Here is a 16,174-nt window from a genome sequence, read left to right on the forward strand (position 1 = left end):
AACCCGAAGAGGCGGATGACCTTAAGGTTAAAACCTCTATAATCGAAATAAAAAAAAAGTTATAAATGCCTGCTTTAGAGGAATTCTTCACTGAGAATGTGCTGTAAGGATCTTTGAAACAGTACAGAAATCCTGATTCAAACATGGAAGACGTGCAGTCTATATGTACATGATAAGGCTACCTGACTACCAGGTGGTTTGATATTTAGAAGAGCCTTGAGAGCAGCAGTCGGAGTTGTCGTAAGTGCTTAAGTCAACGCCATGAACGCCGTTCTTTGCAGATGGCTTAGCTTAAGTTGGATCCTTCTAATCTCTTCACTCTACCTCTATACAAGGTATTCGAATGATAGTATTGGATATTATGTGAGTTGGATACCCCAAGCATCCTGGTGTACGCTTTCCTGATTCTGAACATAATATGAGCAGAACAATTCTGTTGGGAAACAAATGAAATTGCAACGTACTTGACTTGTTCAGAAAGCAGTAGGTCAGCGTCCAAGCACTGCAAGAGACGAGCGCCGATTGTTATTTGCTTCTTCGTGAAAAGAACAATTAATTTTTGTTTGTATAATCTGATAATTTAGCTTTAAGCTCCTAGTGATTGTTGCATTAAGTCAAAGATTGTTTCGACACAAAGTCAAGTATAATTATAGTAATTGGAAATCGTCAGGTTGAGAATCCAAGTACATTGAGCTTCCTGAACTATCTTTAGTAGACTACCAGACTCCAAAACAAAGATGAAAGCACGCAAGCCGCAAATACTCAACTTTTTTAAGTCTGCCTGGTTCAGTGACGAGCAAACAATGCGGTTACTAAGCATTGCGTTAATCCAACCCGACATACCTGCAAATGCTCGCTACACGCGTGTCGCTTCCAGATTATACTGTAAAATCATTCTAAATATTTGGGAAGTCACTCAAGCTATATTGCCTGAGAGAAAAGGCTTTTCTCGATGTTTTAAACAGCATCGTGATCTCATGGATCTCCTTCGCTGATAACGGATGCCTTAAAAGCAGACAGTTCTCGGGAGCAGCTGCTAAAAATACGAGAAATAAATCCATGCAACGCATTTTCATAAAATCTTACATTTAGTGCTCATTTTTCAAAAATGCTTACACACTCTGATGAGCAGACTTGCGGTAGTATTTTGGAACCTAGACCATAACCGTAATCGTTTATTTGGCGTTGTGATATTCTTCGGCTCCTTCGACGCTTTTTCAATCAGTAGCACTCCATTGGCCGCAAAAATTCTGCCGGGCTTTCCGTTCGCGCGGGATTGTCAGACACCCAGAATTCAGCTTTTGCTTGCTACTTTTTCCTTCATCCAGAGAGGTGATAATCTTGTAGATGCCAGATCTGCTGTATCCCATGTGTTATGAATTAGTTAAAACAAATTCAAAAATTAGAACTCCTTGAGAATATTTCCTTAACTTTCATAGCGATCCGAGTAATAGATCGAAAGTTCCAGCGCTTCGAAGCGCGCTTTGTCTACCAAGACCAGTGGTCACTTGATATTTTAAACTCGATTATCTCGAAATGTCGTTTTTCCAAAAATGGCTTTTCCGCGATCCTGATTGAGCATGACCATGGTGATCGTACAATTCGTAGTTGCTACTCCGTGGTTGACCAGAACAAACAGAACTGCACAAAGAGTCATCGAATAGGGCCTGGGAGTAGCTATCCATCCTCAATGTGTACGTTTCGAGAGTTCTATACTTTGAAATATCAATAACGGCGCTGGACACCTAGAGCCATCGGGGAAGGAAATGAATGTTAGTGTAACAAACGTTGTTATGGAGACCGTGTAGACCTCTGCATCTCCACGTTTGCCACGGGAAGGAGTTTTTGTTAGCAGGATGGGATCAGGAATCAGTACCGTCTGGCTCAAAGGGCACGTTCCCCATATTGTTCGGAGATTTGTGCCTTACCAAGAGTCGTCTTTTCATCATTTCTTGATGGGAACAATTGGGGAAGTGGTATGGTTAGGGGTGAGGAAAATAACGACACAGAACAATTGAAACAGAGAATTCTGCACCTCAGGAGGGATTCTGAACGATCTGCAGGTGCTACAATAGCAGGAATTAAACTTCCAAACCCCGGAGGGATTCAGAATTTTTATTTAAACAGTGAGCGAATATATCAACACCTCCGAGGGGATATTGAGATAACAGAACGACAATGCACCCGAAGAGATATTGTCATTCAAATTCGACTAAAACTATAGATTTGACCACACTGGGTTAGAAACAATAGCATATCCTTCGGTTTCAGCTCTCTGTACATAGGTTCATCTATGTATGGAAATCCAAAAATCCGGATACCTAATTGCATTACTACAAGACAGTTGCATATCAAATGATATGATGTTTCATAATCGGATTCACAAAGATCACATGAATAATACTCAGCGCGCTGAATAGTAGCCATGTGATAATTGAGTTTGCAATGTTCACTGAAACATTGTTCAGTCAGTGTCCTGACTGGAATACTGCAGTTGAGCTTGAAAAAAAATGCAACAAGGACTCACATCCGACAGAAAAGTCTTTGTTTGAACGCAAGTTTGCAAGCTACGTCAATGGTTGGCATGTTCGGATGCAGCCCAAGAGCGAATCTTGTGCTTTATCCAACTTATCGACAGTGGTAGAACTGGTTCTGGACCAATGAACTCAGTCACAGCGCCAGCTCTAGCCAATTCGTCCGCCCATTCATTTTCAGTAATACCGGAATGACCGGGTATCCATAGAAGGTAGATAGCATTTGAAATGCTAAGTTCTTCGATTTGAGTTGGACATGCGATTACTAATGTCGATCTCGAATTTGCCGAACTAAGCGCTTTTAGGACAGCCTGACTGTCAGAGCAAAAATAGATTCTTTTACCGCAAATTCCCTGTTAAAGTGCTGATTGTACGCCACACAGAATCGCAAAGATTTCTGCTTGGAGTACGGTACAGTATCTACCAAGCGAATGAGATTGATTTAATCTCATTTCATGACAATAGACAGCAGCATCGGCTCGGCCCTCCAACAAAGAACCGTCAGTATAACAAACTACGTATTCTTCAAGTTGTCGCTCCATCCAGCAAGACAAACAATTCCTCCCGAAGAGGGATTCTCATATTAAAAGTTTTAAAAGGAAAACTACATGTGAGTGTAAGGGCACTGGGAGCAAGTGTATACTCATCCCAAGTAAACATTTGGGCAACAGTTTTGTATGGCTTCGTATGTTTGCCCGATCTATTGGGTTACTGTTCCAGAGCCCAGTAACCTTAAGACGGTATGCACAAGAAAGTGCTTCTTGTTTCAGAAACAGTATAACGTCGTTGGTATAACAATTATTGTGTAGATCCACTGAATGCACTTGGGTTTGAGTCCCCAAGATTTGCCGAAAGCCCGTCTACATTGGCCGAAGGCCATGCTAGCTTTCTTGTTCCTGAAATCAATGTGAGCTGTCCAATTATGTTTTATGACAAGAATTACCCCAACGTACTTAACTTGATCTGCGATAATAATTTCAGAGTCAAAGAACTGCAATGGACGAGCTCCGGTTGTCATCCTTCGTTGCGTGAAAAGCACCATTGATGTTTTATTTGGATTAACTGGTAGTCCAACATGATGACACCATTGCTCAACAACACATAAGGCTTGTTGTATCAAATCAAAAAGTGTGTTAATGCAAATACCGGTGATCATTATGTGATTATCATCGGAGAAACCATACATCGGAAACCCAAGCTCATTAAGTTTCCTCGGCAAGCCATCGGCGACAAGGTTCCATAGAAGTGGTGACAGCACACCACCTTGAGGACATCCGCAGACACTCATTATCTCTACTTGTCTTAACAATGAGCACAGATGTCGGTTGTTAAGCATAGCGTGTATCCAGTTCGTGATCTATGAAAGTACTTCATGGATTCGAAAGACACGTTGTCAAAAGCACCTTCAATATCGAGAAAAACTCCTAAACTTGATTGCTTTTGCGAAAAATCTTTTTCAATGTTGTAGACAACATTGTGTAACAGAGTGGTAGTAGACTTCCCCTACTGATATGCATATTGCATTACATTCAGCGGGTGCTTGCCCAAGCTAACATCCCGAATGTTGTGGTCGATTAAACGTTCCACTGATTTGAGAAGGAAGTAGGTCAGACTAATCGGTCTAAAGCTTTTTGTATCCTCATAAGTGACGCGGCCACTTTTGAGAACGAATTTGACAGTTATTTCCCGCCACGCTAATGGAATGTATCCTGTGGCAAGACTACAAGTAAGAACCTTTTTCAAAATATGCTTGAGGTGTTTTTGTTTTGTTGTTTTTGTGATAGAACTGGAATGATTCCATCCCGGAGACTTATACGGAGCAAAACTTTCAATCGCCATTTGATCGATTCGGTTGTCACAATTCTACGAGCAAATGCCCAAGAATCAGAACTGCCTGAAAAGAGCTCAGGGGCAGTCGTCAGTGATGGCTCCGTACAACCTGGAAAGTGTGTGTCAAAAAGATAGTTGAGTACTACATCTTCGTAAGACGAGTATTCACAATTAGCAGCTCTAATTGAATTGACATTTAATCTACTAGTCTCGTTGAGACTTGAGGCATTTGTGCAAAGGCTGTTCCAACCACTTCGCTCAGAGGATCGAAGGGCATTTCTGTATGCTTTGCGAGCCAACTTAAATGTCTCCGATCCGTCCCTGCGTCTGCGATTCCAAGCTCTTCTGCATAACATTTGAGTCGAACAAGTTCGGTATTCCACCAAGGTGTTCCTCTAGAAGAAGCACGCATAACTCGAAGCGGACAAGCCTCTTGGTATGCTGCTACTATGAATGAGCTTGTTTTATCCACGACGTTATTCAAGTCACTTGGAGATTCCATCGTCGGTATATACCCATGAAACCTAGTCATCAAACTCTCTTCGTAGAGGTCCCAGTTCGTAGATTTGGAATTACGCTATGTGACGAACCTATCGAGATGTTTAAATGATCAAAAAATGTACTTATCATCAGATAACGACGGTTCGAGCTCATTTGGTACGAGCCAGTTTGCTAACTCGTGCATAATAACATTAGAGCAGAGAGTTACATCTAACGCCTCTTCTCTGCTAGCTCGTGCAAATGTTGGGCGGTTTCCTGAATTAAGTATGTGTAGATTTGTACTACTCAAGTATTCCATTAATTCGGTGTCTCTCAAATTGATATCTGAGCTGCCTCAAATTATGTGGTGGGCATTTGCATCACTACCTATTATGAGGGGACTCATTTCTGCCACAATATGATACAACCCTTTGGAAATTATCAGAAGGTGATGTTTGATTATGTGGCAAATATGCCGAACAATAGATGTTTATGTTGTCAACGGTCATATTTACCGTGACAGCACAAATATCGTTAATAAGTTAATAAGTTGTAAGGCCGGATATAAGATATGCGTCAATAGCACTATTTGCAAGTATACATGCACGAGGCATTTCACGTGGATTTGTCATGCCATTTTTGTTGAAAGCTACGAAGACGGGGTTAAGTAACTTTTAAACGGTTCTTGAACCAAAGCTATGGAAGCTTTTCCTTCCTGCACAAGGCGGGATAGATTCATAGTTGCTGTACGGTTATGCTGATGTCTAATTTGTGCTACTCTAACCATACTCGATGCCAGCACTACACATTTCATCATCAGCAGTTATTGTACAGCAACTAGAAGCCTATAGCGAATCTCAAAATGGGTATTAGGGACATGATGTGTGATGTGTTTTGAAGCCACCATCAGCTCAAGGTTTTTCCAGTGTATGCGGGTAGACTTATCGTAGCTCCGAAATTATTTATCATTTGACCTTCACATTACTGTTGTTACTGAAGAGGGAACAAACGGGGTTGGGCGGACCCGTAAGCAGAAACACTTACGCGCATCCCGCGGGATAAAAAGATCCTTTTCCAACCATAATATCCAGCCAAAGGGTAAACAATTTCGCTATACGTGCTTGAACCCACCTGATGGTTTGTTTGGAGAAGGGTGCGTCATACTCCTATCGGACCTTCTGAAGTTTCCTTCAAGTGACTCAGGCTGGCTACCCACGTTCCTTTGTCCAATCCTCAATTTGTTTGATACCCTGATGCTCCCGCCCCATTTACAGTTTTATTTGTTTTGTCAAGTGAATGTATCATTTAATAAGATAAATTACAGTGCATAATGATTTAGTTATCATATAATATAGTACAACAAATTATAATTTTTTAAATTACCTATACTCTATTTGCTGAAAAAACCTGCATTGGACTGGATGTATTCAATTCTGAAAAAGAAGGGTGGACCTGATCCAGATAAAATATATTTAACAATTATGACAAAATGTAGTTGTATATTAGAAAGGCGCGTCTTACTCGCGTCAGATCTTCATGAGGAAACGGAACATTTCCTCCAAGTGACTCAGATTGGCAATCCACTCCATCATCCAGTCGTCCATCGTGTGGTGCCCTGTGCTATTTCTCCTTACCCATGAAATTTTATTTTGTTCATTTATTTTAATAGTTATGACAATAAGCCTTTACTTGTGAATAAGATGAAGGTAAGGAAAATTATGTGTATGATTAATGAAATGAGTATAAAAGACAATATGGTTATTATATGAATTTATGGAAATATTAATGTAATATGTTCACGTAACAAAATATTACGCGTATAAAGTTCTATTCAGCCGAAATGGCAATTGAAAATAATGCATGTAATATAGAAAGTAAATATAATGAATATAAATATAAGAGTCGAAATGAGCCACTCGTGACGAGACTTACGTACTGCAACCGTTATTTCCTGAGCTCTTTATAAAAACTTGCACTCCATCGTTCCATATACATACTTGTGTTTGCCAGCTATGTCCACTGTCTTCTTCAATCAGATGTCCTGATGGTCCCTCCCACTCCCCATATATTGTACACATATATTTATGTTGGTTTGATTTTATAGTAAAATAAGAGTTATAAATTCATAGGGTCATATAATGCATGAAAAACAATATGTAGTTATGAGTACCGCTCTTGAAACTGCAAATAAATTTGTGTTTCAGTTGATTGTCATTCCTCTTTACCATCCCTGTGAAACTTTATACAATGTAGTTTGTTATGATTTTGGGTTAAATCATATTTTGATAGTGATATGATGTGATAAAGTACAGGATTATTCCAGTGAATGCGGGTAGCCCCGATATAGTTTATCATGAAACCTTCATATTATTGCTCTTACTAAAGAGAAGTCAAGCAAAGACTCTTAATCACATCCCTCGGACAAAAAAAAAAAAAAAAAAATCCCTTCCAACAATAATGTCCAGTCAAAGGGTAAAAAAAATTCGCAATGCGGGCGTACACCGCCTGATTGTTTGCTTTGAGAGGGGTGTGTTGAAACCAATTAGGACCTTCTAAAGAAAACAGTCTGCTGTGAGTGACTTGGACTGGCTATCCACGTTCTCTCGTCCATTCCATTCCTCAATTCATATAACCTGGTGCTCCCGTCCCCTCCCAATTTTCAATTGTTACATAGTATATTTAGCATTCTATCCATTGCATATAATATAATATGGTATAAAAAGCCATCCTATAGATAAATATCCATTAACGTGCAAGGGTATGTAACCTAAAAAATGTTATGTAACCATATCAACGTAATGGGTAAAAGCAATGTAATAACTATCACATGGATAACAAGTAACCATTCACGGTTTATACTTATTTGTTGTCAAAAATTGTTGAGTTAATAGCTGGGATAATTTTCAGGATCCTATGTCGAAAAAAACTGTTGATTAGGAAAGGATAAGTGTATTGAATTTAATCAAAATAATGAAAATCATAAGCAAAACAAATGTAATAGATACACGATAGCTAGACTAGGATTGTCACTACACGTACATCTTGTCATATCACTTTTGCTCTCGTAAACCACTGCTTGGATTCATTGTGGTTTAACAAGGATTTCATCCCGCGAAGACAGCGCCCATTCTATTCCAGTATTCTGTGTCTAAAGCACTCTTATGCGCAATCCAAATATTTATACAAATGTAATCCACACAGAAAAAATACTGATTTAAGTATATAGAGCGAATCGGTACCGGTAGTGGCAAGTGCAGCGAAATGCGTCCCAGCTATTTCTGTAGAATGTCATAATGAAAAACGGAGCGATGTATAAGCGAACGCTGCAAAACACCATGCAATGCATAGTGCTCAATCGTGCTTGCAGACATCTTGCTCTCTATTCTCCGCTCTAGCCCCTGCTTCAAACCAAAAACAACTTACGCACACCTTTAGCCTGAAAGTAGAGCCCTCAACCTTATCTAGACTAACGTTTATAGCGTACTTTCTGATATTTTCACTAGAGGATAGTCAAAACATTTACGAGCGCAGCGAACATAAGAATTATCAGTATCTAATATAATTGCAACGACCAATAATAAATATGCTATAATATAGTCAGTAAAATACGTATAGGACACCATAAACGATCACATTCATCACTTTTTGAATATAGTACCCCCGTTCACGTCCTTACGATCGCTAAAATATATAAGGTATTATTGACAATGCATACAGTTCATTTAGTAGACTCCGGTAGCACGAAAACCAACATTCATCCAACCCTATTAAGTATATAAAACTACAATGCCGCTACACACACAACTGTCCTGTTATGGTATTCCCCATATACATGGGACAATTATGCATTGAGCGGCCGTACATATATTTACAAACACAATAAATATAGGTCGAAATCCCCAAAATGCCTTCGAATAATCGCATGTATTCTTAACATAGGGTGAATGTACCAATAGTCGCATACTTAAGGAAAACTTTTTAAAAAATCGATGAATAGACATATGGACAATGTTAATGCATTAAACGAAAGCTTTCAATCCCTACTTCATAGAAAAAATATGAAGATGGTTTAATAATCAATTTATGTATTTAAAACTGCTTGTACCACTATAGGAACATATGTACCAATAGTGGTGCAATCGCTAATTTCGGTTCCTATTGTTGCAAATCCCATTGATTTCTTATGGGACTTGCAACTATAGGTACATTAGATCAACTATAGGTGCAAGGGAGCTCAAAATTCGAAGAAAATCAATTTTTTAAATAGTTTTTTGAGCAAATTTCAAGAATAACAGTTTTGTTGTCGCATAATTTTAGTACAATGAATCGATAAAAAAATATTTGTTGATGGTTGGTACCTTAGTTAGGCGTATAACCCACTACTGCAACTATTGGTACACCTCAACTATAGGAGCACCCACCCTAATCCATCGAATACACAGAACTCCATGAATCCGCTACATACTTATATGAATATATAGCTATCTCTTATGCTCATCCACCTGTAACTTTCACTGAGAAATCATATTATTGTACTATTCCGACTAATGGTTTAAGCCGCGTGAGCTGTGTTTGTGCGTTAAACGAGGTTAGACGCGATGAAACTATGGAAAGTCATAAATCTGGTGGAATAATGTCACGCACACTCGCTCATTTCATATAAGTATGTGTGCGGATTCAAAATTTAATTTGATCCGAAACTCGCAAAAACACAAACCACCGTGAATCGTCGCACGCATACTGCCACACGGGAACGGGATTATTATCACACCCCTCCCCCAACAATTGTGCGCGTCGAATTATAATGCTCCCCTGAAAACACATTAGTTCGCGACCTATATTTCTCATTTACAATCCCGATTATCTTCGGATATTTCGAGATCCGGAGAGAAAAGATTCATGAATATGCAATAAGAACAAAAGCACCTGAATTTTCCTTCGCTATCATCTCGTATACCACTCAGTTGCTGGCATCGTTGCCATTGCGCTAGGGATATCATCACGCGTCATATCACTACCACACTTATGTGCATTAATATGCATGGACTCTTTGTGTTGTCAATATCACAAGCTATTTGTACACTTTACACTACGGAACACACCACCACACGTACGCTGTATTACCACTTGTAACGCGAACAAGAATCGTGTCGACAAACACTATTATATTTTAACCAGTTCCTTGTTTATCACCACGTTTATAAATTCTCCTAAATTAAAACAACTGGTCCGTAGATCCAACAACAACGGGTCCCCTTCCCCTTGAGAAAATCTAATACACTACATGCCTTGCCACCAGAATCGAACACAAAATACACCACATAACCGTGAAATGTTCCGGATGGGGCCCAAACTTTGCCTCCAGACTATACACTTTTTCTCACAATTTGCCACCACACTCAGACCAAGCTATCAATATAGGGCTGAAACCGTGCCTCTGCGAACGACTTTGAACGAACGCGCCCAAAGCGAGAAAGAGCAATCCGTCTCCGTCGGCTTCTACCAGCGAACTGTCAAAATGGGTATTAGGGACATGGCCAAAAACTACCCGGATTAATGCACGGTGCCCCGGTCCCGAAAGGAATTTAACTTTAAGACCGTAATCAACTGGCGTCGATCGTACATGTCGCCTGTAAAAAAAAAGTTAAATTAGATTTCTTATATTTATCATATTATATTATAATATCTACTTACTAAAGTTTTAAAACCGGAAAACATTCCACGAAGCGGACAAACGGAACGCCATGGTGAGAAAATGCGTACAAAAACAACAAATTAAATGCACGAGAAAATGAAGAGCGTCATTTTTGTGTAAAAGCTAAGAAAGTGCTGAAAACCAAATCATTGATGTTACTATAAATAATATTGTTAACAACAGTAACTGTTGTAAATGCAATGTTTCTACTAACAATTCCGATGTTACGTTCTGTTCGGGTTTTCTCGTTCGTTTACTACCAACATCTGTGCTGGGCGAGTAGCCGTTGTTAGTGTAATAAATTATTGACGAAATATTTGGCGACGATTGGTATTTTAATTAGCCGTATTTCTCACTACCGCAACTAGTTTGATACAAACCAATAAACGATCACTCACCCACTACCCTACCATTCGTAAATAAATAACAAAAACACAATATTATTTGCGATATCCAAGAATAAATTTAATTTCTCTATGGGTCCAAAATCAGGTGCGGTTACCCTACCACCAACACAGTTGAACTCGAATTTGTTGGACACCTTGCTGAGTGTTCTATGAACGTTTTTATTTTGATTCCTTCTCTCTCTAACCTTCAGTAAGCAACTATGTGAAAGTGTTTGTGCAGTTTTCGTCGCATTCGCATGCTTTAGTTTCTTGTCCTTTGTGCTCTTTGTCCCTCCCTGCGAACAAGGGAGGTACTGAAGAAACGTCAAAATTGCTATCACGTTTCAGAATCTGTGTTGGTGAACAGTCAGGATCCGTATAGAAAAGTCAAATAGCAGTGATCAAGATCCGAGACGACGAAGTTTTCCAAAAGATTATAAAATTTTCACGTTCTAGAGCAGCACCAATGTTGAAATTAGGTCATCGGATTAGATCATTATATTCTTGATAGGTTTTGATAGCGAGTGGAGGAAAAATTGTAAGGATTCTTACGGGGGTGTGTTGGCTGGTGATCGTTGTTCGGATCGAATTTCTTTTTCTCTAGGGTGCGGAGAAACCACAACGCAGAAGGTCACCAAGATGAAGAAGAAGGTAAGAGATACGGGATGACTTGGAGGTCTACTATTTGCGCCCGTATCGGAGTTTAATCACCTTTGCGCTCCCGAAATTATTTCCTGCATTGGAATCTTCATGCATATGCAAATTGGCATATCAGGTCATGGTGTGTGATTTCTCGCAACATGACGCCCCAAACTGATAAGACGCAATGTAATGTTATTGCATTATTGGAGTGGAAATTGAGCGATAGAAGTATTCTGTTTTGATTTCACGAATATGTTGATAATTCAGCATTAACACATGTTATTATTTTAGGTGTTGCTGATGGGTAAAAGCGGGTCCGGAAAGACCAGTATGCGTTCGATTATTTTTGCCAACTATATTGCACGAGATACAAGGAGATTGGGAGCAACGAGTGAGTATTAGTACCCATAAACTGAAAGAACATTCATTCAAAACGTATAGAACAATTTTATTTTGTTAGTATTTAATTACATTATTATTATCTAGCTAAAAAAAATCTATACTGGAACGTAATGAACAATTTGAGACCAAACATGAAGATACATAAATATGCGTGCAATGCCTATATTTCAGAATTTGATTTGGGTTAATAGTACAACGTTTAAAATGTACAAAATCCAAACAAGCGCATATGCTAGCGAAAGCAGGATCGCTGCTGGTGAGAACAATGCCAGCGTCAACGCCACGTGTAGATCGACTCTTGGTCTGTCGTCTAATCCAAAGAGTGTCATTTCGCCAGTTCTCAAAGGTGCAATGATCGTTTGCAAATTACTCCACATGTAACTACCAGTCCGTTCAATTGATTTTTTAAGAAAGAGGAACAGTCTGTCACACGGTTTCAGCACCAATTCTGCAATTCCTAGACCAATTGTTAACGAAATGATGGTTATGATGTTCCACTGTAAGTTCCCGCAAAATCTATTAATGTTTGCGGTCGTGTCGATTGATTTCACACACGGAGTTTCCGGTGATGCCATAATTTCTCCTGCGGGAACCAATGTCATATTTGGGGTCGTTAGCTCTTTGGGCGATCCGTTTGCCTCGTTCATTCGTGTTGGGGTACATTTGTCATCTTGAATGAGGCCCACGATTCTGTTAAGTTTAATGCTCCTTCTGGAAATACTTCCTGCCTCGGAGCAGATTTCAGATCCCATGTCGGATCGGGTTTCATCTAAATCCGAATCGGGATCTCGAGTGGATTCATTTGTGGAGTTAAGCGGGCTTTTTCTTGCCATTCCGATCACTTGAGGCCCAACCGCAGAGGATGAAATTCGGCGATTGAAGAGTTCCTCCAACTCGGAGCCACGTCGTTCGTCACGGTTAAGGTTTTCCGCACAATCTGGAGACAGGGGACGCAGCTTCGTGAAGATTAATTTGTTGTTACGACAGCGTTGGTACATCGATTCCATGCCTGGGCTTCTGTTTTGAGCGAAAATGAGGATCTTGCAGAAGTGTCATAAACAATTATTGGATTGCTTTGATTAGAGGAAACTTCGTAAAACAATTGCACGTGCCTATTTCGGAATTCTATTTACGCTAAATGGTTTGATAATGACTCACTTTATACATCCAACTCCACCAAAGGGAAATAATATCACTGTTTCGTCTGAAAAAGTTTAATATATTCTCATGTTTGGCAAAACTTTTCTATTCATTACTACCAATAGATCACAAGGTTTTTAATTTAGATTTCTACTGGAAACTTTTTAGACACTAACGAAGCTCGGTTTTTCCGTGAGCTATAGCGAAAGGACACTATACTGCCCATAAACGCATAAGAGTCCCATGTCGATTTTTGTCGAAAATGAGTTATTCGTTGGATTGTATTCTGTATCACCACTGAATCACACTGCACAAATAAGATTACCGGGTTTGTTCAGAAAATATCAAAAAAATACCATAACATGGTTGTCCCATCCATTTGGCTCAATGGATGGGACAATCTTGAACAGCGTTTTTCTCGGCTTGCTGTTTTTCAACATGGGACTCTTATGCTGTTATGGGCAGTATACCTGTCTGTTTTTTTCTAAAAATATATCACACTTATAAACTAATGCTGATTTCGTCTTCAAATTCAAGTCCTCTACGAACTTTTATATGGCTTTTGGAAATATTACTGCAAACCTACAGCGAATCAAATCTAAAAGCGAAATCAGCATAATATTCCGATCCACATTTTATTCAGCCAAATTTTTCCCTCTTTTCCAGTCGATGTCGAGCATTCACACGTGCGCTTCCTGGGCAACCTGGTGCTCAACCTGTGGGACTGCGGTGGCCAGGAGTCATTCATGGAGCAGTATTTTGCCTCCCAGAAGGACAACATTTTCCGCAATGTGGAGGTTCTGATCTATGTGTTCGATGTGGAGAGCCGCGAGCTGGAAAAGGAAGTGCACTACTACCAGTCCTGTCTGGAGGCGATCATACTCAACTCGCCGGATGCCAAAATCTTCTGCCTCGTACACAAAATGGATCTGGTGGCGGAAGAGCAGCGTGATATTATTTTTAAAGAACGTGAAGCGGAACTGAAGAAGCTTTCGAGGCCGTTGGAGTGTACCGCCTTCCGGACGAGTATCTGGGACGAAACGTTGTACAGGGCGTGGAGCAGCATCGTCTACCAGCTGATTCCAAACGTGAAAGCATTGGAACATTCGCTGAATTATTTTGCCAACGTCGTTGACGCCGATGAAGTGCTGTTATTTGAACGAGCTACTTTTCTAGTGATTTCTCATTGCCAACGGAAGCAGCATAGGGATAGTCATCGATTTGAAAAAGTTTCCAACATTATAAAACAGTTCAAACTGTCCTGTTCCAAGCTAGGCGCGAAGTTTTCATCAATGGAAGTAAGAAACAGTATATTTGCTGCCTTCATTGATACCTTCACCAGTAACACGTACGTTATGGTTATTATGTCCGATCCGTCTATCCCCTCGGAGGCCACATTGATCAACATACGGAATGCTAGGAAATATTTCGAAGAGTTAGAAAATCCCAATAGTTTGAATTCCAGTAATGCCATCCATTCGGCGGCTACCCACGCCAGCCACGGGATGGTCAACGGAGGGTCTTCCCATTTCTATTCTCATCATCAGCAACATCAGCAGCTCCAGCAACAGTTTCTCCAACAGCAGCAGCAGTTACAACAGCATCAGCAGAACCCAACAAATCCGTATCACTGATATTTAATAAAAAAGAAGTACTTTTATTTCAAGTAGCACTTCCGGTACGAGTCGCCATGAAGTTACTATAAACAATAATCTTCCTGCGGGTTTTCTCCTCTGATTTTCCCTACTGATAGCTATAATTACAGTCAACTAACCGGCTTTCGTACGGGAATATAAATCAAATCAGAACATAGTCTGTTGCAATTTAATTCAATGATCCAATTTTTGTTAAACGAACTGTTATGCTTATATCACTAAGTGAAATTTATCAAACGAAGAAATTTAACTAATCAGACATTGATTCCTACGATTAAGTCGACTGCTCCAAGAAATGAGTTTCCAGGTACCATTAGATAACGTTGTTAGTCCAGGTACCATTAGATCACCAGGGTTTGACTTTTCCTTTCCGTAGATTAAAACTAATTATCGAAAGAAAAGTTAAAATAATTTAACCATCGCTGTACAAAGTAAAGTGAATCAAAAATGTAAAAAACGGGAATAAGTCGCCGAGAGGAAATAAATGTTTTATTAAGAAAATAATTTTATTTTTCAGAAAATTTTCTGTAAGAAGGACCTTTACTAGGGCGGTGTCGTGTGATTCGTTTGCTCAGAAGACGTATTGAGAGGAGTTCGTTATCATTCTTGCTTTTAACCGAGACAGTCATGCTATAGTGGCTATTCTTCATTCTGATCGCGGACTTTACACTCTTTATAGTGGTAAAGAATCCAGAGTGCGGCGAAACAGCAAGACCGCGGTTGGTAGTTATCTGTCGCACTTACAAACAAAATACCACAGCTTTCTCTGGGGAATCCAATTCGCAGATCGTTTGTCAGATAGATTTTTTTTTATAAAACAGCTTCAAATGGTGCTCCCAGTAGTATACCTGTTCTGGCGTTCTACATAATGTGCGAGTTTTGGGCACAAAGTTTGGACTTTGTTGCCAATTAAAATGGTATGTCAATGCTGAATTTGCTGCTATTGTTATTGCTACCATCATTCCTGCTTGGTTGTCTAATGCTTCTTGAACGTCTTGATCTCATGGGACACGGTAGAATGTGTGATTCCGAGCTGTTTATTGATTCATTGAAATTGGGGATATGTCCTTTAAAATAAGGTAGGTGCAGGTCCGTAGCATGTGTTTGGCCCCCGCCAACGCCACGCTTTGGGGAAGTGCTGAAATCTTGACCTGCTTTGTAAAGTAAGTCAGAATAAGGATGCCACGTACATGCGAACATTGTTGCAAACTAATATTGCTCGTTTTCTCGATTTCATAGAAACATAAATAGCTGGTAGCAAAGTTTGTGGAGTAAGCTAGATCGATTATCATCGAGAAGAAAACCCCATAACGTACTCTGAGACTTGAGGTCACCTCGGTGTCGGAGGAGTTCCCCAATAACACATGGTTGCTAGAGCTCAACCGGTTCTGCACCAAGTTGAATTTCTGG

The 16,174-nt window shown here is 39.8% G+C and overlaps 1 protein-coding gene across 1 annotated transcript; it reads left to right on the forward strand.

Annotated features, from left to right (window-relative positions):
• Window positions 1–11,254: 11,254 nt before the first annotated feature.
• Window positions 11,255–15,268, forward strand: LOC131684385 (ras-related GTP-binding protein A-like). Its single transcript, XM_058967230.1, has 3 exons — window positions 11,255–11,576; window positions 11,859–11,958; window positions 13,776–15,268. The coding sequence occupies exons 1-3, from the start codon at window positions 11,565–11,567 to the stop codon at window positions 14,741–14,743; spliced, it is 1,080 nt and encodes a 359-aa protein (XP_058823213.1). The 5' UTR covers window positions 11,255–11,564; the 3' UTR covers window positions 14,744–15,268.
• The last annotated feature ends 906 nt before the right edge of the window (window positions 15,269–16,174 follow it).

Source organism: Topomyia yanbarensis, chromosome 2, assembly GCF_030247195.1.
Source record: "Topomyia yanbarensis strain Yona2022 chromosome 2, ASM3024719v1, whole genome shotgun sequence".
NCBI lineage: Eukaryota > Metazoa > Arthropoda > Insecta > Diptera > Culicidae > Topomyia > Topomyia yanbarensis.

Bases quoted from the DNA above. Each gene is read 5' to 3' on its own strand.
- LOC131684385 (XM_058967230.1), top strand. The intron at 11,959-13,775 runs GTGAGTATTAGT...CCTCTTTTCCAG, and splicing joins AAGGAGATTGGGAGCAACGA to TCGATGTCGAGCATTCACAC.